General features: G+C 44.2%; 1 protein-coding gene across 1 annotated transcript; it reads right to left on the bottom strand.

The window, feature by feature from the left end:
• Positions 1-4739: 4739 nt before the first annotated feature.
• Positions 4740-23337, bottom strand: LOC139186119 (ATP-binding cassette sub-family C member 4-like). The gene is made up of 3 exons (XM_070799900.1): positions 23163-23337; positions 14004-14111; positions 4740-10228 (listed from the first exon to the last, which is right to left on the bottom strand). The coding sequence occupies exons 1-3, from the start codon at positions 23231-23233 to the stop codon at positions 10126-10128; spliced, it is 282 nt and encodes a 93-aa protein (XP_070656001.1). The 5' UTR covers positions 23234-23337; the 3' UTR covers positions 4740-10125.
• Positions 23338-23929: the final 592 nt, after the last annotated feature.

Here is a 23929-nt window from a genome sequence, read left to right as displayed (position 1 = left end):
GACCAGGGATCAAAAACCCTGGCATCTCTATTGGGGGCATGGAGTCTTAACCACTGGACTGCCAGAGAAGCATGAGGGAGACATTTCTTGATAGAGTCCTTGGTAGTCAGTCTCCTGAAAGCACCTGGCATTGTGTTTCACCTCTTGCTTCTTACAGTAACCTCTTGCATGGTTAGACTAGATGCTAGAACTTTTGCAGTGAGTAGAATTCCTCCTCCACATTAATGAACTTGAAATATTTCTTAACTAACTTCCCAGTATCTTAAGACAAAATACACACACACACACACACACACAAAATAGAAACAAGCTATCAAAGAAAAATACTTGAGTGAAACATATAAGCAGAAATGAGTGAGCTTGTAGGAAAAATGAATAGGCAGTTACTCTTTAGAACTGGGGGAAAGGTGACAAAATGTAGAGTTGAGGAAAATCCAAAGATCAGGAGGAAAAGCAGTGAATCTGGGGAAAACATAGCCATCAGGATTCTAGATATTTCAGCCTTCACTTGTCTTTTACACAGTGGTCTTCATCCTGACTGTACCTTAGCATCACCTGAGAGGGGATAAGTGCACTCTGATACCCAAGGCCCAGAATCACAGCAGATGTGAATGCAGCTCCAACTGCAGTGATTTTGGCTCCAAAATTACCACAGATGGTTATTGAAACCATAAAAGTAAGACATTTTCTCCTTGGAAGAAAAGCCATAACCAAACTAGACAGCATATTAAAACACAGAGACATTATTTTGCTGACAAAGGCACAGCTAGTCAGAGCTATGGTTTTTCCAGTAGTCAACTATGGATGAGAGTTGGACTATAAAGAAAGCTCAGCACCAAAGAATTGATGTCCAACACTGTGGTGTTGGACAAAACTCTTGAAAGTCCATTGGACTGCAAGATCAAACCAGTTAATCCTAAAGGAAATCAGTCCTGAATATTAATTGGAAAGACTGATACTGAAGCTGAAACTCCAATACTTTGTCGAACTGATGAAAAGAACTGACTCATTTGAAAAGACCCTGATGCTGGGAAAGACTGAAGGCAGGAGGAGAAAGGGACGACAAAGGATGAGATGGTTGGATGGCATCACTGACTCAATGGACATGAGTTTGAGCAAGCTACAGGAGTTCGTGATGGACAGGGAAGCCTGGCATGCTGCAGTCCATGGGGTCACAAGGAGTCGGACACAATTGAGTGACTTAACTGGACTGGACGGCCAAGGCCCAGCCTCCAGAAACTTGTTTAGGTTCAACTGATTAGGGTTGAGAAGATCCTCTCCCAGTAGATTCTGGATGCAGAAACTAACCCCAGATAAGCATCTGCTAACCCCTACTCTTGTAGTGTGAAGGCATATGAGCCTGGAATGGCTATAGACTTGCTATGAAGGAGTTACAAGGATCACAGAGAGTTTTCCCCAGAGTTGCATGACATATTACATGCTTCTAGAAAAAAATCCGTATAATTCCAAATACAGAGATTACAGTGATGAAATTAAAATTTTTCATTCTGCACAGTAGGAAAAATAAAGTGTTCAGAAAATACTATATTTTAAAAATATTAGTAAAAATAGTATTTAAAATTAGCCTAGAAAATTACCTCTAAAAGGAGAAGAAGAATTAGAGTTGAGGTAACAAGCATATCAACCTTGTTTGAAAATAGCTTTTTCCTGATTTTGGAATCATGAAAACATTATACAGGATTATAATTATAAAACAATTTTTTAGAAAGCAATTCCTAAAATTTCAGAGTAAAATTAAACAAAAGTACCTAAATATGTACCCATCCTTTTGGTTGATAGAACCATACAAAAAAGAATAATCAAAAGTGGTTTTAAACAAAATAATTTGAAAACACATTCTCTGTGTGATACACCCACCTGAAGACAGTATGGACTGCAAAAAAATCTTAAATTGTTTTCAGAAGTCACATTATAAGGTAAAACAAATGAATAATTATGTTTATATCATTTAAAATTGGGTTTAGACATGGGACAAAGAACACATGAGGGGAGAAAAGAGATACAGATGTAAAAGCAATAAGATGAAGTAAAAACACTAGTCACCTGCATCTGACTTGGATTGGAAACACCCATATATACATAAAAAAATGTATTCTAACTTTGTCTAATGAAAAAGCCAAGAAAGAATAACCAAGAGCAATAAGCACCTCTAGCACCTAGACTATAGTCTATAAGTACCATTTCACACTAGAAGAAGCCAGGACTGCTTGGAGAAATGGATGATTCCAGGGCTGGAGCAAATGTTGTACAAAATGAGCTAGAAATATCCTGTCACACCAGAAACCAACAAACAAAACAAAACAAAAACCCTAACAAAGACTTCTAGAGTATGTGCAAAAGACTCAGGACTCAACCTGAATAGACTCTTGCTGCCCAAAGATGGCCAAATTAGGCACAAGTTTAACAAATGAAATGGACTGAAGCAGATCAGAAATGCTTAAATCCATGAGCTCAAACTGACATTCACAAAACCAAACCAAAAAAAAATAAAAAAATAAAAATAAAAATTCACTAGCCCCAGAGAAGAACCAACTCATTATTTTGAAAACAGGTTTTAAAAAGTGAAAAAATTAATTTCCCCTACTCATCTCATAAATACTATAGTTCAAGGTTAACCAAACAACTTAGAACATCCTCATTTTGCAACCTTTAATGAATTAATGAACCTTGAGCAAAGATCGTAAATAGCTCCTAACATCACACACACACACACACACACACACACACACACACACACACACAGTGTTATGTACCTCATAAGGGAGGTATACTACCCTACCTCCTACATAGATGAAAGGGGTGAAGAAAATCCAAATGAGTTACATCAAACTTCTAGACCTAAACATCAACCTAAGGTGCCAGAGGAACATGTTAATTGACACAAGGGGAGAAGTTATCAGCCATATCTAGTCTGTGGGAATCTCTAAAGGACAAACAACCTAGAAGCATGGGGTGGAGGGGAATAGAAAAGCAATCTATATAACTAGGTCAATTAAATGTACCTTATTTAATATGGCTTTGAACAGCAAGAGGAGGAAAAGGACAACTGTGAGCACTGGCTAGATATTGATGAAAGTTAATATTTATGCATAATAATAATAATGTTTATGTTAATATGTTTAGTGGGGGGGGGTTACATCTTTAAAAGATATGCAGATATGCATAACTATATGCAGAGTATATCATGTGAAATGCCAGGCTGGAAGAAGCACAAGCTGGAATCAAGATTGCTGGGAGAAATATTAATAACCTCAGATATGCAGATAACACCAACCTTACAGCAGAAAACTAAGAACTAAAGAACTTCTTGATGAAACTGAAAGAGGAGAGTGAAAGATTTGGCTTAAAACTCAACATTCAGAAAACTAAGATTATGGCATCCAGTCCCACCACTTCATGGCAAAAAGATGGGGAAACAATGGAAACAGTGACATACTTTAGTTTTTGAGGGGCTCCTAAATCACTGCAGATGGTGACTGCAGCCATGAAATTAAAAGTTGCTTGCTCCTCGGAAGAAAAGCTATGAGCAACCTAGATGGCATATTAAAAAGAAGAGACATTACTTTGCCAATAAAGGTCCATCTAGTCAAAGCTATGGTTTTTCCAGTAGTCATGTATGGATGTGAGAGTTGGACTATAAAGAAAGCTGAAAGCTGAAAAATTGATGCTTTTGAACTGTGGCATTGAAGAAGACTCTTGAGAGTCCCTTGGACTACAAGGAGATCAAACCAGTCAATCCTAAATGAAATCAGTCCTGAATATTCATTGGAAGGACTGATACTGAAGCTGAAGCTCCAATACTTTGGCCACCAGTGCAAAGAACTGACACATTGGAAAAGACCTTGATGCTGGAAAAGAATGAAGGCAGGAGGAGAAGGGATGAAAGAAAATGAGATGATTGGATGGCATCACCGACTCGATGGACATCAGTATGAGTAAGCTCCGGGAGTTGGTGATGGACAGGGAAGCCTGGCATGCTGCAGTGCATGGGGTCGAAATAACTATATTCAATAATAACTCCTTCTGAGTTCTTAGCTGATTATTATTGTTTAGTCATTAAGTCATGTCCAACTCTCTACAATACAATGGACTGTAGCCCTCCAGGCTCCTCTGTCCAGGATTTCCCAGGCAAGAATACTGGAGTGTGTTATCATTTTCTCCTCCAGGGAATTTTCTGACCCAGGGATTGAACCTGCATCGCCAGCATTGGTAGATGAGTTCTTTACCACTGAGCCATGAGGGAAGCCTGGATAAAATACAAAATAAGAGAAAATCAAACAAAAGTTTATTAACATGTGTATTTCTGATACACATGGAAAATATCAAGAAGAACTGAGTAACTCCATGAGATGGCCCAAGCCACCACCTTAAATATCATCTCCAGCTAAAGATAAAGTAAAGGTGAGGAAGCACCTATGAGAAGTTAACAGGAAAAGCAGCTGAAACTATTGTAGGGTTGGGTTTGTTAGGCAGATTTCATTCTTCTTGAAGACTGTCCTTCAACAGGATTCTGCTGTGATTTAGAGCCATCCTTCTCTTTCTGGTACAGAGAGGGAGTGAAAAGTGAAATGAAAGTCACTCAGTCACGTCCCATTCTTTGCGACTCCATAGATTATATAGTCCGTGGAATACTCCAGGCCAGAATACTCGAGTGGGTAGCCTTTCCCTTCTCCAGGGGATCTTCGCAATAGAGAGGGAGACACCATTACCAACGGAGATTTCCTTTATCAGTGTAAATGTCCCTCACAGAAGAGTATCTTCGACTCTGTCCTCAGAGTTTCTCCTGTGTCTATTTCTCAATAAAGAATCAACTCACAACAATTTTCTGCGAGAGAGGCCTATTCTGCAGTGTCACATTGTATTACCCTTTCATTCTATTCTATTTTTGTATTTTTGAAATGTTCTCAGTTGACAGTTCTATAGGAAGAGCTGTTGTTAGGAAAACACCTCCGCTTGACTGTGAGCCTCAGGGGAGGCTGTGGGAGGAGAGGAAGCCTCAGGACATGATGCAGAGAGCACTGGTCTAGGAATCAGAACTCTGTGCTTCAGAAACCAGGTCGGCCACCTGTGAGTCATAAGACTCTAAGCCCATCATGTGTCCTCCTGCAACTCCAGGTCCTTATCTATGGAAATACCTTCCTTACCTCCCTTGGAGGAATCCTGGGACAACTAAATGAGCCACAACAGCTCAAAGTGCTCTGAAATCATTTCAACATTTTTATTAACAGAAATCCAGGGCAGAGACTTACTCTATTCATAATGGCAGAGGCTGGTTTCACAAAGGGCTTAGAAAACTCATTGCTGCTTACAGGTGATCATAGTAGAACAAGAACTCTTGAGAAAAATCATGTATGAAAGCCAAATTTCTAGCCTGTAATTAAAGTTTCACTTCTAAGCAGATTGCTAAAATTTTTAACCATTAGGAATGTAGTCTTTTAAAAAAGAATCACCTACCACCCTGACTACTTAAAGAAAATGGATTAAGGGGAGTGAAGTGAACAAGTGAAATAGGTGAGGAAACTTAAGAGGTACAAACACCAATTTATCAAATAAATAAAAGGGGACTGGGAGAAAAGATAAAATCTTTAAAAATAAATCACAATATTGTAATATATAACATAGAAAATATACTCAATAATACTGGAATAACTTTTTATGGTGACAGTTGGTAACTAAAATTACTATGTACTGTATCAAATATTAAATCACTAGTGATGTATACCAAAAACTAATAAAACATTATAAGCCAATCAGACTTCAATTTAAAAAATTATTTTAATTTTGCAATAAAAACTTACATATACTTAGAAAAAAAAAGAAAGAAAATGGATTGAAAACATCACCATCATTTATAACTCAAGGTCATCACGGTGGGTATTACTAACACCTAATGGCTAACATGATGCTCTCAGGAACCAGCAGGGCGCACAGCAGGTCTGCTCTGCAGGTCCCTGTCCACTTGGCTCAGTGCCCCCTCCTCCTCTCCCTTGCTGTGTGGTCCTCAGTGGTAGCTCTCAGCCCACAGTATCTTTGCCACCAGCAGCCACTCCTCAGCCTCCTGGGTTGAGCAGCAGTGAGGGACACATGGAAGAAACGGTTGGGAAATAAAGGCAAAAGTCCACTGCAGCTCTCAGGGAACCAGCTGTGAGTCAAGGCACAAAGCCCATTGTGGGACTCTCAGAGGATTCTGTTTACTTCCTGGCCATCAGCTGAGCTCCAAAATGAAGATTTACACAAACATGTGCTTCCCAACCTCCAGATGGACCAGAGACCATCAGTAAAAGTGGCCTCAGACAAAGGACAAGTGACCAGACAAGACCAGGCCACTTCTTAGGGTTCTGGGAAGAGGACATAATTCCCAGCCACTCCTCCCCTCTCAGAGGGATGGGGTGAACCCACTCTGGCTCTCTGAGGTCACCCCATTTATACACCAGCAGATAGAGACCTCACCTCTCAGACAGAAGCCCTGATGACCTGGAGAGGTGATCTCTGTGACTGAGGCTCAGGCAGAGACTTCAGGCTCTTCCCCTCCATGCTGAGGGGCCCGGGCAGGTGGGGACCTGTCATCCCCACCTGTGGTCCCTTGGAGGTGCACACAGGGTCCAGGGGTGCTGGGAACTTGCTGGCTGTTCTGTTCTAATTAGGGGTGACCTGTGCAGGCTCCACAGCCTGGTACTTGTTTCTCTGAACAGTAGAGATACTCCTCACTTCTCACAGGACAGAGGTTTTGAAATCTCAATATCCTGAAACCTAAAAGCCTCACCCTGGACTGCCGTCACCCTGCTTTTTCCCACTGGTGCCACCAGGAGTACCTGGGAGGCCCTGCTCGTGCTGTGGGTGGAAGGAGCACACTGCTTGGGACCATGGATGATCCACGGGGTGTTCTGTTCAGCCAAGGAATTGAAAGAGGGCTGGAGGTCGCCAAGGAAACACGTTTGTATTTTAGAGACTTCTGGGTTGAGTTTACATCTTCCACTGTCTAACATACAAAGACCAACAAGCAGTACAGATAGATCACAACATGGGAAGTTGCTTCATAAAATCAAATATTTAACTATCACTGCTAATAGATCTAGCAGTACTACCACACAGATGAGCCCCTACATTTATGGTTCTCTACTCCCCACTTCTCCACCACGACCACCCAACGACCACTCTCCTAAAAAAGGGGTCAGGGCTTTACCCAGTTGCACCTTGTGCAGCCCCCAGGGACCTTTCTGGACCCTCAGGTGGCTCAGATGGTAAACGGTCTGCCTCTTAGGCAGGAAACCTGGGTTTCATCCCAGGTTCAGGAAGATCCCCTGGAGAAGGAAACAGCAACCCACTCCAGTATTCTCGCCTGGAGAATTCCATGGGCAGAGGAGCCTGGCGGGCTACGGTCCATGGGGTAGTAAAGAGTTGGACACGACTGAGCGACTAACACTTTCACTTTTTGGCAGGATGTATTCCAGGGGCTGGAGAACTTTGAAACCACTACTCCCAGCACCACAGTGGGAATGATTCGCTCTCAGGAAGAACTTCAGATCCTGCAGTCTCTCCCTCTATGTCTGCTTCTTCCATGAGCTGCCACAGCCAAGAACCAAATCTTATATTAGGATGGGATCCATCCAAGGCTTAGTGACCCCACCCAAGGAGCCAACAGCCCAGGACAGCAAGAAAAACCAGCAGCTCAGTTCAAACCCAGCCACATGGGCTATGCTTTGAGACCCACTTGACTTTAAGCTTCTTTAGCTTTCAGTACCAAAGAGAAACTAGAGAACCAGGGACAGCAGAGAAAGACCTGCTCCTGATACGATCCAACATTGAACCCGGAGTCCACTCATCCAACCAGGCACCTGGCATAAGCCACAGGCACACACCGAGGCCCCAGGGTTTCCAGACAAGCAGAATTCATGAGAGCTCTGCTGTGTGAGGTCAGGAAATCCTGCAGAAACAGGCCACACCAGCTTGCCACCTGTGTATTTCAAACAGAGACTTACTGTGACTATGTGGAAAGATCATCACTGGGACAGCTGCATATGGGACAAAGAAGGGCTGGGGCAGCCTGAAGGGTTCCTGTCCCCTCTCCCACCCCTGTCCTTCACAAGGCATTGCAGTACCTAGGTGGTCAGTGCCCTCTCAAAGGTGGCACTCTGCCCCACACACCTGTCCCACCCTCTGGCACAATGCCCAATCTTCTTCTATCATCAATGAGAACTCCATCTCCCAGGATCACCCAGTCACCTGTGAGCTGACAGATTCTCTGTCTCTCAAGTTGTGTGGGTGGAATTCACCTGCCCAGCTGCCCACTGACCACAGTGCCCTTAAGTACAGCACAGCATTTAAACAAGAGCCACATCACCCACCTGTAAACCATCTGACCCATCACCTCACCCAAACACAATGGACTGAGGACAGCTCACATCTTCTCCACCTAAAACACCCCTTTCTCAGCAACTGCATCTTCTATCCCTCCTGCCCTCACATGCTCACAGGCCTCCCGTGTCCCTAAGGCATCATTAAGGGACCATGGAGAGCACGAGCCACCCAGGGGGGTCTGCAGCAGACCCCCAGCAGGCTCAGCCAGAACAGGGGGGCTGACGCCACTGTGTCCCCAGGTGGACTGTCTCACTGGAGGCCTTGACCCAGGATCTTCAGGGTCACGGGGGTCACTGACCTCACAACTTTCTGCCTTTAGTTTTCCCTGCACATCTCCTCCTCGACCCTCTGCCAATGCCAGGACACCAGGATCCCCCTTCAACCGGGAAACCACCCCCACAGCCAGGATGGAAACCAGCATGGAGGGTGCACATAATTCATGGTGAAGTTGAAGCTCTTCCCACGTAGGATTATGGCCTGGATGACCTGGCCTATGGGGAGGGGGCATCCTAGGGAAGGGTATGCCAGGGATAGCCTAGGAAGAGCTCTTGGGTGCTCTGGAAGCTCCAGCCCAGATGCAAGGCCCCAGGTTCTGTTCCACAAGAAGGGGATGATCCTTTTTTAGAAAGCATTTATCAGATGTGACCTGGAAAGTTCAACAATTACTTGCTGAGCACTTGTAAAATGTCTTACATTATTCTGGACTTGACTCCAAGTTTGAGTGAGTAACAGTTGCTCAGTCGTGTCCAACTCTTTGTGACCCCCTGGACGGGAGCATTCCAGGCTCCTCTGTTCATGGAATTCTCCAGGAAAGAATACTGGAGTGGATTGCCATTTCCTTCTCCAGGGGGTCTTCCTGAGCCAGGGATTGAACATGGGTCTCCTGCATTGCAGGCAGATTTTTCTGAGCACCAGGGAAGCCTACTATTAAGAGACATTTCTAAGTATAAGGACAGGTCAATTTAAAAACTATCAGCAGATATGTATTTGACTTTATCTTACAATATATAGGCAATACATTAGAATATGTAATGAATCCATACACCTTTTTCAAAGGAATACCCAAGACAGAAGTAGTAATAAAGTTATACATGACAGTCATTAATCCGATGAAATTATTTAGATGAAGCTTGTCTCTCTCGAAGAGATGGGGATTGGGCAAGTGGTCAGGAAGGAAATACAATGTGCTTTTAACTTTGTATGAAAAATAATGTTCAGTTCCATGTTGTTGAACATAGGTCTGTTATTGCCACATAAATCCTCTACTTCAAATTATTGTCCAAATGCTTTATTAAAACTCTGCTTTGTTTTGGAATCTGTTACATGTGTTGCCATCTCCTGATCTCTGTTCTCTGAAGTTTACTTCCTCCAAACCACAGGACACTATTCCCTGAGGTTGTAAGATCTTCTTTTGGTCAAGGATCACTCAATATTTATATTGAGCACCAAAAACATCCTAACATGGCATAAAATATCTTTCCAGTGCTGCTCTCCTTCCATTACACCATGTTTTAATCAGTTAAAAGAGAAATAGTAATCTCCATAGCTCAAGCCCTTTAAGAATCTGTATATTCTAAAGATAAATACAACTGCTGATCTACATCATGGTTCCTAGATGAGATTTACCCTTAGGCCTTAAACCACTGTCCTTTCCTTGCCTCAGTCCATCCATCTCAGGACTGACCCACATATATTCAAAATCAATGCACTGTATGGAAAAGCTTTTACCTCAAGAAATATTAACATTCACCAAATTAAGTAGGATTTCCCGTAACATTTTACAATTGCTTTCATTAAAGAAGGCTCCTGAGAATCTCTCTGTGTTCTCAAAACTTCTTGATCCCAGTACCTGTGAAGAGAGACAAAGAACAGTGAGGAACAGCCCTGCCGTAGGAAAACAGGAGAGGAACAGAGCAGAGGACAAGCCTTCACTACAGGCTGCTCTGTGGCTGCCTGTGCTACTGCTAAATCGCTTCCGTCGTGTCCGACTCTGTGCGACCCTATAGACGGCAGCCCACCAGGCTCCCCCATCCCTGGGATTTTCCAGGCAAGAACACTGGACTGGGTTGCCATTTCCTTCTCCAATGCATGAAAGTGAAAAGTGAAAGTGAAGTCACTTGGTCCTGTCCAACTCTTAGCGAAGCCATGGACTGCAGCCTACCAGGCTCCCCCGTCCATGGGATTTTCCAGGCAAGAGTACTGGAGTGGGGTACCATTGCCTTCTTCGTGGCTGCCCATAGATTCTGGCTAACTGCTCACAGGGCTCCCGAAAGATGAGCAGTGCAGACACTGAAGCACCAGGAAAAGCACCAGATCAGGTCTTCAAAAGAAAGAAGGGGTGGAGCCAAAGCAAAAAGAATACCAGCTGTGGATGTGACAGGTGATAGAAGCAAGGTCCAATGCTGTAAAGAGCAATATTTCATAGGAACCTGGAATGTCAGGTCCATGAATCAAGGCAAATTGGAAGCAGTCAAACAAGAGATGGCAAGAGTGAATGTCGACATTCTAGGAATCAGCGAACTAAAATGGACTGGAATGGGTGAATTTAACTCAGATGACCATTATATCTACTACTGCAGGCAGGAATCTCTCAGAAGAAATACAGTAGCCATCATGGTCAACAAAAGAGTCTGAAATGCAGTACTTGGATGCAATCTCAAAAACGACAGAATGATCTCTGTTTGTTTCCAAGGCAAACCATTCAATATCATAGTAATCCAAGTCTATGCCCCAACCAGTAATGCTGAAGAAGCTGAAGTTGAACCGTTCTATGAAGACCTACAAGATCTTTTAGAACTAACACCCAAAAAAGATGTCCTTTCCATGATAGGGGGCTGGAATGCAAAAGTAGGAAGTCAAAAAACACCTGGAGTAAAAGGCAAATTTGGCCTTGGAATACGGAATGAAGCAGGGCAAAGACTAATAGAGTTTTGCCAAGAAAATGCACGGGTCATAGCAAACACCCTCTTCCAACAACACAAGAGAAGACTCTACACATGGACATCACCAGATGGTCAACACTGAAATCAGATTGATTATGTTCTTCGCAGGTAAAGATGGAGAAGCTCTATACAGTCAGCAAAAACAAGACCAGGAGCTGACTGTGGCACAGATCATAAACTCCTTATTACCAAATTCAGACTTAAATTGAAGAAAGTGGGGAAAATCACTAGATAATTCAGGTATGACCTAAATCAAATCCCTTATGATTATACAGTGGAAGTGAGAAATAGATTTAAGGGCCTAGATCTGAAATACAGAGTGCCTGATGAACTATGGAATGAAGTTCATGACATTGTACAGGATACAGGGATTAAGACCATCCCCATGGAAAAGAAATGCAAAAAAGCAAAATGGCTGTCTGGGGAGGCCTTACAAATAGCTGTGAAAAGAAGAGAAGCGAAAAGCAAAGGAGAAAAGGAAAAATATAAGCATCTGAATGCAGAGTTCCAAAGAATTTCAGGAAGAGATAAGAAAGCATTGCTCAGTGATCAATGCAAAAAAAAATGGAGGAAAATAACAGAATGGGAAAGACTAGAGATCTCTTCAAGAAAATTAGACATACTAAGGGAACATTTCATGCGAAGATGAGCTTGATAAAGGACAGAAAAGGTATGGACCTAACAGAAGTAGAAGATATTAAGAAGAGATGGCAAGAATACACAGAAGAACTGTACAAAAAAGATCTTCATGACCCAGATAAACACAATGGTATGATCACTGACCTAGAGCCAGACATCCTGGAATGTGAATTCAAGTAGGCCTTAGAAAGCATCACTACGAACAGAGCTAGTGGAGGTGATGGAATTCCAGTTGAGCTATTCCAAATCCTGAAAGATGACACTGTGAAAGTGCTGCACTCAATATGCCAGTAAATTTGGAAAACTCAGCAGTGGCCACAGGACTGGAAAAGGTCAGTTTTCATTCCAATCCCAAAGAAAGGCAATGCCAAAGAATGCTCAAACTACCGCACAATTGCAGTCATCTCACATGCTAGTAAAAATGTAATGCTCAAAATTCTCCAAGCCAGGCTTCAGCAATATGTGAACTGTGAAATTCCTGGTGTTCAAGCTAGTTTTAGAAAAGGCAGAGGAACCAGAGATCAAATTGCCAATATCTGCTGGATTACGGAAAAAGCAAGAGAGTTCCAGAAAAACACCTATTTCTGCTTTACTGACTATACCAAAGCCTTTGACTGTGTGGATCACCATCAACTGTGGAAAATTCTGAAAGAGATAGGAATACCAGACCACCTGATTTGCCTCTTGAGAAATATGTATGCAGGTCAGGAAGCAACAGTTAGAACTGGACATGGAACAACAGACTGGTTCCAAATAGGAAAAGGAGTATGTCAAGGCTGTATATTGTCACCCTGCTTATTTAACTTATATGCAGAGTACATCATGAGAAATGCTGGGCTGGAAGAAACACAAGCTGGAATCAAGACTGCCAGAAGAAATATCAATAACCTCAGATATGCAGATGATACCACCCTTATGGCAGAAAGCGGAGAGGAACTAAAAAGCCTCTTGATGAAAGAGAAAGTGGAGAGTGAAAAAGTTGGCTTAAAGCTCAACATTCCGAAAACGAAGATCATGGCATCTGGTCCCATCACTTCATGGGAAATAGATGGGGAAATAGTGGAAACAGTGTCAGACTTTATTTTTGGGGGTTCCAAAATCACTGCACATGTTGACTGCAGCCATGAAATTAAAAGACACTTACTCCTTGGAAGGAAAGTTATGACCAACCTAGATAGCATATTCAAAAGCAGAGACATTACTTTGCTAACAAAGGTCCGTCTAGTCAAGGCTATGTTTTTTTCCTGTGGTCACGTATGGATGTGAGAGTTGGACTGTGAAGAAGGCTGAGAGCCAAAGAATTGATGCTTTTGAACTGTGGTGTTGGAAAAGACTCTTGAGAGTCCCTTGGACTGCAAGGAGATGCAACCAGTCCATTCTGAAGGAGATCAGCCCTGGGATGTCTTTGGAGGGAATGATGCTAAAGCTGAAACTCCAGTACTTTGGCCACCTCATGTGAAGAGTTGACTAATTGGAAAAGACTCTGATGCTGGGAGGGATTGGGGGCAGGAGGAGAAGGGGACAGCAGAGGATGAGATGGCTGGATGGCATCACTGACTCGGTGGAGATGAGTCTGAGAGAATTCCAGGAGTTTGCGATGGACAGGGAGGCCTGGCGTGCTGCGATTCATGGGGTCGCAAAGAGTCGGACATGACTGAGCAACTGAACTGAAGTGAACTGAGGTCTTCAGAGAAAAGTCTCAGATTCTACAAACAAGTTCCTGCTAAGCTTTGCTGCTCTCACGGGTCATGAGCAGCTCAGAAGGGCAGACCCTGTCCTCTTGGGACCCTATCTTTGGGGACAGAGCTAAGTCTCCAAGGCCATGGCTGTGGGCTCCCTCCATGTCCACAGACACAGGGAACACAGGCTCCCCCAGCCTCCAAAGTGGGCTAAGCCCAGGGTCAGCATGAAGGAGTGAGGGCTCAGTGTCAGGGAAGGATGCTCAGAAGACCCTGGAGGAAGCAAAGGCCCCTCCCCACAAGCTTTTAGCCCCATGGAGAAATTCTCACTCTTCTAACCGTACTCCCTTCTGCATGTACTCACCCTTCCAGCTCTTCTCCAAGGTGCTGGGAGCGATCTTTCGGAAGCACTGGGTACCTGTCTTTTTCTAATTTCTGTTTATGACCAATTTTAAACAACGGGTTTAGCCACCTGTTAAACATAAAAAGGAGAGTGAAATATATTCATATTATATATTGTTTTTATTAGAATCCTGCATTCATGGACATTGTTTAAAAAAAAGTCTACATTTTAACTATACAAAGATATAGTGAGAAAATTAGACATATGCTTACAAACACATATATTAGAGTGTCAATAAGTTTTATTCTGGTTTACACAGAATAAAACATAAATAAAATACCCTGTTTATGGTCTACTGAACATACATTGGAATACAGAATGAAGCAGAGCAAAGACTATTAGAGTTTCACCAAGAAAATTCACTGGTCATAGCAGACACCCTCTTCCAACAACACAAGAGAAGACTCTACACATGGACATCACCAGGTGGTCAACACTGAAATCAGATTGATTATATTCTTTGCAGCCAAAGATGGAGAAGCTCTATGCAGTCAACAAAAACAAGACCAGGAGCTGACTGTGCTCAGATCATGAACTCCTTATTGCCAAATTCAGACTGAAATTGAAGACAGTAGGGAAAACCACTAGACCATTCAGATATGACCTAAACCAAATCCCTTATGATTATACAGTGGAAGTGAGAAACAGATTTAAGGGCCTAGATCTGATAGATAGAGTGACTGATGAGCTATGGACAGAGGTTTAAGACATTGTACAGGAGACAGGGATCAAGACCATCCCCATGGAAAAGAAATGCAAAAAAGCAAAATGGCTGTCTGGGGAGGCCTTACAAACAGCTGTGAAAAGAAGAGAAGCCAAAAGCAAAGGAGAAAGTGAAAGATATAAGCATCTAAATGCAGAGTTCCAAAGAATAGCAAGAGGAGATAAGAAAGCCTTCCTCAGTGATCAAAGCAAAGAAATTGAGGAAAACAACAGAATGGGAAAGACTAGAGATCTCTTCAAGAAAATTAGAGATACCAAGGGAACATTTTATGCAAAGATGGGCTCGATAAATGACAAAATGTTATGGACCTAACAGAAGCAGAAGATATTAAGAAGAGATGGCAAGAATACACAGAAGAACTATACAAAAAACATCTTCACGATGCAGATAATCTCGATGGTGTGGTCACTCACCTAGAGCCAGACATCCTGGAATGTGAAGTCTAGTGGGCCTTAGAAAGCATCACTACGAACAAAGCTAGTGGAGGTGGTGGAATTCCAGTTGAGCTATTTCAAATCCTGAAAGATGATGCTGTGAAAGTGCTGCACTCAATATGCCAGCAAATTTGGAAAGCTCAGCAGTGGCCACAGGACTGGAAAAAGTCAGTTTTCATTCCAATCCCAAAGAAAGGCAATGCCAAAGAACGCTCAAACTACCACACAATTGCACTCATCTCACATGCTGGTAAAGTAATGCTTAAAATTCTCCAAGCCAGGCTTCAGCAGTATGTGAACTGTGAACTTCCTGATGTTCAAGCTGGTTTTAGAAAAGGCAGAGGAACCAAAGATCAAATTGCCAACATCCACTGGATCATCGAAAAAGCAGGAGAGTTCCAGAAAAACATCTATTTCTGCTTTATTGACTATGCCAACGCCTTTGACTGTGTGGATCACCATCAACTGTGGAAAATTCTGAAGGAGATGGGAATACCAGACCACCTGACCTGTCTCTTAAGAAATCTGTATGCAGGTCAGGAAGCAACAGTTAGAACTGGACATGGAACAACAGACTGGTTCCAAATAGGAAAAGGAGTTCATCAAGGCTGTATATTGTCACCCTGCTTATTTAACTTCTATGCAGAGTACATCATGAGAAATGCTGGGCTGGAAAAACACAATCTGGAATCAAGATTACGGGAGAAATATTAATAACCTCAGATATGCGGATGACACCACCCCTATGGCAGAAAGTGAAGAGGAACTAAAAAACCTCATGATGAAAGTGAAAGTGGAGAGTGAAAAAGTTGGCTTAAAGCTCAACATTCAGAAAATGAAGATCAGGGCATCTGGTCCCATCACTTCATGGGAAATAGATGGGGAAACAGTGTCAGACTTTATTATTTTGGGCTCCAAAATCACTGCAGATGGTGACTGCAGCCATGAAATTAAAAGACGCTTACTCCTTGGAAGGAAAGTTATGACCAACCTAGATAGCATATTCAAAAGCAGAGACAATACTTTGCCAACAAAGCTCCGTCTAGTCAAAGCTATGGTTTTTCCTGTGGTCATGTATGGATGTGAGAGTTGGACTGTGAAGAAGGCTGAGCATCGAAGAATTGATGCTTTTGAACTGTGTTGTTGGAGAAGACTCTTAAGAGTCCCTTGGACTGCAAGGAGATCCAACTAATCAATTCTGGAGATCAGCCCTGGGATTTCTTTGGAAGGAATGATGCTAAAGCTGAAACTCCAGTACTTTGGCCACCTCATGTGAAGAGTTGACTCATTGGAAAAGACTCTGATGCTGGGAGGGATTGGGGGAAGGAGGAGAAGGGGACGACAGAGGATGAGATGGCTGGATGGCATCACTGACTCGATGGACTTGAGTCTGGGTGAACTCCGGGAGTTGGTGATGGACAGGGAGGCCTGGCGTGCTGCGATTCATGGGGTCGCAAAGAGTCTGACATGACTGAGCGACTGAACTGAACTGAACATACATTGTAAGTGAAGTGAAGTTTCTCAGTCATGTCCGACTCTTTGCCACCCAGTGGACTGTAGCCCACCAGGCTCTTCATGGAATTCTGCAGGCAAGGATACTGGAGTGGGTTGCCATTTCCTTCTCCAGGGGATCTTCCCGACCCAGGGATTGAACTCAAGTCTCCCACATTGCAGGCAGATGCTCTACTCTCTGAGCCACTAGGGAACATACATTGTACATCTCCTTTATTTATTAAGAAAAATACATTTAGAAATCAAAATAATGTTACTTTGGTTCAGGAGCACACAATAGAGCCAAAAGGCCATTGTGGATAAGGCTGTAGATAGTTCCTGTATTACCAAGCACTTACATTTTCTGACCTGTATCAGACTCAAGGATTTTGCTGTTGTTTTTAAGTGGCTAAGTCCTGCCTGACTGGTTTTGTGACCCCATGGACAGCGACCCTCCAGGCTCCTCTATCCCTGGGATTTCCCAGTCAAGGATACTGGAGTGGGTTGCCATTTCCTTCTCCAGGGGATTTTCTTGGCTCAGGGATTGAACCCATGTCTCCTACACTGGCAGATGGATTCTTTAACCACTGAGCCACCAGCGAAGCCCACCAAACTCAAGAATGCCTCAGTCATATTCACATAAGATGCAACCTTGCAGTCTCATGACAGCCTTAGTTCAGCTAATAACACAAAGGAAATTTTACAGGAAATCACATTACAATACATCACTCTGAGTCCAACAGGCTCTGGACCCTGACCTGCTTACAGCCCTGTCAGACTCCCCTCACATGAGCCTCTTTCTGACCCTGACAGTCTGAAGATGTCCTAAACATAAGTAACATCTTTCCAACTAAAATGAATACATTGATTTTTCTATAGTCCTTCCTATAATTGAAGCAGAAATTGCTAGACAGTGTAAGACTTTTTCTAATTTCAATATTTAATTCCTTTTTTAATTTCAATTTTTCTCTTCTCAAGCAAGCATCTCACTCTGTGCTCCAATTTCCAGGCATTCAGAGGAATCCCTTCCTCGTCTGGAAGGTCATAAAACATTCAGACCCAGGACAAGACAATTATTAACTACTGTCCGGTTTATCAAGAGAAACCTCCAAGAAGACCATTAGCACTTAAAACATACATTTGGTCCCTAAATAATGGTCTGAGGTCTTGAGAAAGGGTCGAGGGCTGGCGTTGCAATGTCTAGAGAAACTGAGAAACTGGGGGATCCAAGAAAGCCATAAAATCGACAGACTGGACATTGTGACTTTTACATTAATTGGTCCAAAATGACATATATTAAAGTTATGAATCAACCCAAAATATACAGATCAATACTAGAAAAGATATAAAACTGCTATAATCCTTGCCTTTTGGGGGCCCTTCACCCCCTCTCAGAGTCTATGCTGAGGACTTTGTATCTCTATCTTCTAAACTTTGCCTCTGTGTTTGCCAGTTTCCCGGAATTCATTCTTAGGTTTCATGAACAGAACTCAGGTTTCATGTTTCATTATCACTTCCTGGATGATTAGTTTCTTTTCAAATGTAACACAAGACTTTCATAAGGGCTGAAATTTTACTGACTGTGGGATCTGCCACCTTCAGCCTCAATCAGGAAATAAATATAGCCCCCTATACTTTCAGGAAACTCCACTTACAGCTGAGAACATCACCAAACTACCGTGTAATCCCTTCATGCCCAGGCTTCTGCCCAGGGACAACAAGATTACCCCTATTGCCACCCCACCCCAGCAAAGGCGTATGTGTTAGTCAAATTCCTATTTTCTTGGGACCCAATCAATATATCCGATGAGCCCTCCACCTCCAGACACTGACTATGCCCAAGGGCTCTGGGAACAGGATCATACCAAGCCTGTGGGGTTCTGGTCTGTGGAGGCAGTATTTTGGATGGAAGGGAACCACCATTAATCTAAACATGACTCAAGAAAACCCAAACACAGTGCACCCCTGAGGGTCCTCAAGGCCCCTGGGGCAAGGACCACCCACATTGGGCCATCAACTGTCTCCAAGAAAACTCTACTAGTGGATATTGGCTATAGGAGGTACACACCCTGATCAGGTCATAATGCAGATTTTAATTACACTCACCCCACTTCCCATCTAAATGGAGCCATTCATCTAGTCAGGAGGGAGCTGGACTGGACTGGTAATGGAAGGAGTTGTCACCCTTGTAGTATCCTTGGTGAGCCTAGCATGAGGAACAATTTATAAAGCCAAAGCTACTAAAAAAAAAAAAAAAAAAAAAAGGGCACCCGAACATTAGCCTGGGCAACTAAAGAACCCAGCTCTAACTTTAGAAAGATGAAATTTTCACTGGGCCTCTAGTCCACATGACAATGACCACTGCATACCTCCTGATTACCTTCTGGCTGATCAAGGAGGAGTTCGTGCCCTTGCAACTAGTTCCTGTTGTTTCTATGTTAACATGAGTGGTCAAGTAGAAGACAGTGTAACCTGACTGTTAGAGAAGGCTGCTTGCAGACAGAGAAGGGTGAATATCATATGATATCGCTTATATATGGAATGTAAGTAAAGGGTATAAATGAACTCTTTAAAAAATAGACTTAGAGTCACAGATGTAGGAAAAAAAAAAAAAGCTATGGTTACCAGGGGGTGAGAGGAGGGACAAATTGGGACACTAGGATTGACATACACACACTGTAATATATAAAACAGACAACTAAGAAGGACCTACTATATAGCACAGAGAACTCTATTCTATACTCTGTAATGGCCTACATAGGAAAAGAATCTAAAAAAGAGTGTGTATATGTATATGTATAAGAGATTCACTTTGCTGTTGAGCAGAAACTAACACAACCTTGTTAATCAACTATACTCCAATAAAAATACAAAGAGAAAGTCGCTTGATCCAATACTCAGAACAAGAAGGGCCCTGACTGAACAAATTTGGGACAGTATCAAAAAGGTAATCTCAGCTTCCTGGGCTTCTGCCATTCTTAGGACCCCTTACAATTATTCTCCTCCTGCTTTTTGGTTTGTGTATCCCCAACTGCCTCATTAGTTTTACCTGGTCTTTATCTGGGTGTGAGAATTGGGACTTCAGCCAGGTGACAATCATATTTAGTTTAGCTATCCACTCCAGTATTCTTGCTTGGAGAATCCCATGGAGAGAAGAGCCTGGCAGGCTACAGTCCATGGGGACACGAAGAGCTGGACATGACTGAGTGACTAACTCTTTTACTTTCACTTCCTGTTTCTGTCTGAGTCTCAGGCTCAAAGGAGGAACTTACAGAGAAAAATAAAAACTGGTTAAAACTAGCTATTGGGGAAGGAAATGGCAATCCACTCCAGTATTCTTGCCTAGAGAATCCCGCAGACACAGGAACCTGGTGGGCTGCTGTTCACGGGGTCGCACAGAGTCAGACACGACTGAAGCGACTTAGCCTGCATGCATACATTGGAGAAGGACATGGCAACCCACTCCAGTGTTCTTGCCTGGAGAATCCCAGGGAGCGGGGAGCCTGGTGGGCTGCCATCTATGGGGTTGGACAGAGTTGGACATGACTGACGTGACTTAGTAGCAGCAGCAGCAGCAGCAGAACTAGCTAGGCCCAAAATTGGAGAAGGAAATGGCAACCCACTCCAGTACTCTTGCCTGGGGATTTCCATGGACAGAGGACCTGGTGGGCTATATTCTACGGGATCGCAAAGAATTGGCCATGACTGTGCAACTAACTTTCACTTTCAGGCCCAAATGGGGAAAAACCTAACCTCCCCTAGACCCTGAGCCTCATTTATGCATTCTCTGTAATATATTAGTATGCTAAATGGCATACTCACCCATGCCATGACAGTTGACAACAGTCATGACAACAACACACACAAGGACTAAAAATGAGTGCTTCCTCAGTTTCAGGTCCAAACCACAACCTTGTTCTCAGATAAGTCATGAATATTCCTCTCTCTCTTGATTCAATTTCCTTGCTTTTACCTTGACCTAAATTGGGTTGAGAAGTTGATTTGTGAACTAAGCTCTCGCTTCTCCATTCTTTGGTCATTGAATAAAACTTGTGCTGTTCCAGTCTCACCATCAATTTAGTTATTGGCTGTGGGAATCTGAGTGGAAAAGCAACCTCTTCAGCCAAGAAAAGGGGTCTTAGCCTGGGCTCAGAGCCCAGCACAAGGAAGGAGACCAATTTGGTGACATCAGTTACATATACAAGGAACACTGTCTTGAGAGCCAGACTGCTTGACTTGGGGTCCTGCTCCATTACTTACTGGCTGTGTGATGGTAAGCAACTTACTCAACATCTCTGCTTCAGTGCCTTCAAGTATAAAATAAGAGGTAATAGTACCTTTCCCTCCAGCAGGAAAATTGGAAATGGATGCCTACCCAAATCAATGAAAAGTCCTCACCTTCCCATTTCCAGGCACATACACTTTGAAAATTCACAAACAGAAGGCGTTTGGAAAGTTCCTTGCCCTGCGTGAAGTTAAGGAGAATTTTTTCTACTTTATTATTATTTACAGTAACCATACCCATATTCCTTCTTCTAGGCCCCTCTTTCCTTAAGAGCCACCAAATGGCCAAGAGATGAAGCTGCTGCTGCTAAGTTGCTGCTAAGTCACTTCAGTTGTGTCGACTCTGTGTGACCCCATAGACGGCAGCCCACCAGGCTCCCCTATCCTTGGGATTCTCTAGGCAAGAATACTGGAGTGGGTTGCCATTTTCTTCTCCAATGCATGAAAGTGAAAAGTCAAAGTGAAGTTGCTCAGTCGTGTCTGACTCTTAGTGAGCCCATGGACTGCAGCCTACCAGGTCCCTCCATCCACGGCATTTTCCAGGCAAGAGTACTGGAGTAGGGTGCCATTGCCTTCTCCAAGAGATGAAGCTACACACACTAAATACACCACCATCAAAACAAGCATAGGAGCTCCCAATCCCTGGGGATCCCCCGGGGTGTCCCATAAAAGAAAGAAATACTAGAAGTTTGGGAAATATAAATGGGTTAGGGTCCAGAAATAAAACAACTAGTAATCACCCAAGTGTGATTAAAGCCCAAAGGTTCAGGACCACATAGTTAGTGCCCCAGCTACCACATGGAACACTTCAGTTAAGAGCTGCAACTCTCTGAGCTGTTTTTCATCTGTGTGTTTCCTCTGGGCTCAGGGACCCTTCAGTGGTTTCAGAACCAAATGATTCCTGGGCGGAACCACCTGCATCGAGACCATGCACTGCTTCTCTGAAGTCTAGAGATTGGGAAAGACCTCACAGGCTTCAGGGACCCTATCCCCAGAGTGATCCTCAAAGGTGGAAGTGGAGATATCCACAATAAGGAAAGGGGCTGGTCAAATAAATCCTCCAGTCCTGACTGTGTGTCCCAGGCAAAAGCAAAACGTGTTCAAGAATAGTGTTCCCAATCATTAAATAAAAAACCTTTCATTTTTTTACCCACATGAAATTTGCCACAACTAGGAACCAGGTCATACAGTGAGAGCCACACAGGGAGAAAGGGAGAGGGAAAGAAATACATGGTCATAGACATGGGGGCAGAGGGAACCCAGTGGAGCTGGAACACACAGTCACACAGGGCATGTGGGAAAAGGTGGGGACATTACTGAAAGATGGCAAAGAAGGTGGAGCACTGAAAAAAGGATGCCTTCAAACAATGGTGCTGGATAAGACTTCTGAGAGTCCCTTGGACTGTAAGGGGATCAAACCAGTCAATCTTAAAGGAAATCAACACTGAATATTCTTTGGAAGGACTGATGCTGATGCTGAAATTCCAGTATTTTGGTCATCTGATGCAAACAGATGACTCACTGGAAAAGGGCCTGATGCTGGGAAAGATTAAGGGCAAGAGAAGAGGGTGTCAGAGGATGAGTTATAAGGATGACATCACGAATGCAATGGACATGAACTTGGGCAAACTCCGGAGATGCTGAGGGACAGAGAACAGCAGTGCTGCCATCCACCGGGTTGCAAAAAGTCGGACATGACTGAACAACTGAACAACAATGGTCCAGGGCACTAATTAGATAAAGGAAGCTGTTCATAAGCTGCTTGCTTGGGGCTGGGGACAGGGATAGGGGGTGGGGGTCTGAGGCTTCAGTTCAGAACTGAGAATTCCTGAGCAGATCAGGGGAAGCCAGTAAGAGTAGAGGCGGGGTGTTCAGTGCATTTTCCCATTGGACTGTGATTCCCACCACCTCCCCACCCGCCCTGACTTGGGCAGCCTTCGCACATCCTGCTCTCTGGCTCTGGAGGGGCTGCTGGCAGCAAGGCAAGGAGACCCTGTAGCTCTGCCACCAGGTCACCGGGTCCCCTGCCCACCCCTCCTCCCCACTTCTTTGCCCAGTCGTGCCCCCGCCTTCCCAGGGTGCAGAGGAGAACAGGCCAGTGTTGGGAAGGTCCACACTCGTTTCTAAAAGGTGCGGGCAGCGGAGGGCGCCGTGACTACCGCGTATCGCGGCCGGCGGGGCGCTCACCAGAACAGGCGCGTGCAGAGGTTCGCTTTCTGCAGAGGGTTGGACTTCATGTTCAGGTACAGCGGCAGCATCGTGCCAGCCGAGGCAGGTGTGGAGAGGCGCGGCGCTGCTCTGGCCGCGGTGAGGCTCCCGCTGCTCCTGGAGGTGACCGCGGGGATGCTGGAGATCAGTCTGCCTTCTGGGTCTGCTGGGCGGGCCCTGAGAACCACAGGCTTCTGGGGGTGGAGCACCCACAGCATGCCTGGTCTCCGCCTCCCCCAACTGGGAAACCTCCCAGGTCGCCTCCAGGTCACCGGCTCTGCCCTGCTGTCAAGGCTCTGGGATAAGTAGGGCCGTGTGTGGGGCTGCAGGACTAAGAGGCCGTCAGGCCAAAGCTACCAGGAGCCTCATGCAAGTAGGAGGCAAGGCCAATGGCCCTTTGATGGAGGAGGGGCACCCCACTCTAGTGCTCTTGCCTGGAAACTCCCATGGATGGAGGAGCCTGGTGGGCTGCAGTCCATGGGGTCGCACAGAGTCACACACGACCGAAGTGACTTAGCAGCAGGCAGACCAGATAGCACAGCGCGAACAAACCAGCTCCAAGGATCCCACCTAGCTGCAAACTCCGCTGAACTCCTGTTCTGAGCCCAGGCGCTCCCCCAGAAGGCAAAGAGGGGAGGTTCAGGCTCTGCCCTCCTCTGCTGCTCCGAAGCTCCCCATGGGCTTCAGGGAAGGCCTGGAGAAAGCTGACAGAAGACATGAACAGCCCACATGAGATGTCTTGTGGT

Source organism: Bos indicus, chromosome 12 (genome assembly GCF_029378745.1).
Source record: "Bos indicus isolate NIAB-ARS_2022 breed Sahiwal x Tharparkar chromosome 12, NIAB-ARS_B.indTharparkar_mat_pri_1.0, whole genome shotgun sequence".
In the NCBI taxonomy this organism is placed as follows: domain Eukaryota; kingdom Metazoa; phylum Chordata; class Mammalia; order Artiodactyla; family Bovidae; genus Bos; species Bos indicus.
The sequence above is the reverse complement of the archived record's forward strand: the minus strand, read 5'-3'. Positions and strand labels throughout refer to the sequence as shown.

Bases quoted from the DNA above. Each gene is read 5' to 3' on its own strand.
- LOC139186119 (XM_070799900.1), bottom strand. From the start codon at position 23,233: ATGCTGCCGCTGTACCTGAACATGAAGTCCAACCCTCTGCAGAAAGCG. The intron at 14,112-23,162 runs GTGAGCGCCCCG...TATGTTTAACAG, and splicing joins CTCTGCACGCGCCTGTTCTG to GTGGCTAAACCCGTTGTTTA. The intron at 10,229-14,003 runs GTGAGTACATGC...CTCTCTTCACAG, and splicing joins CTTGGAGAAGAGCTGGAAGG to GTACTGGGATCAAGAAGTTT.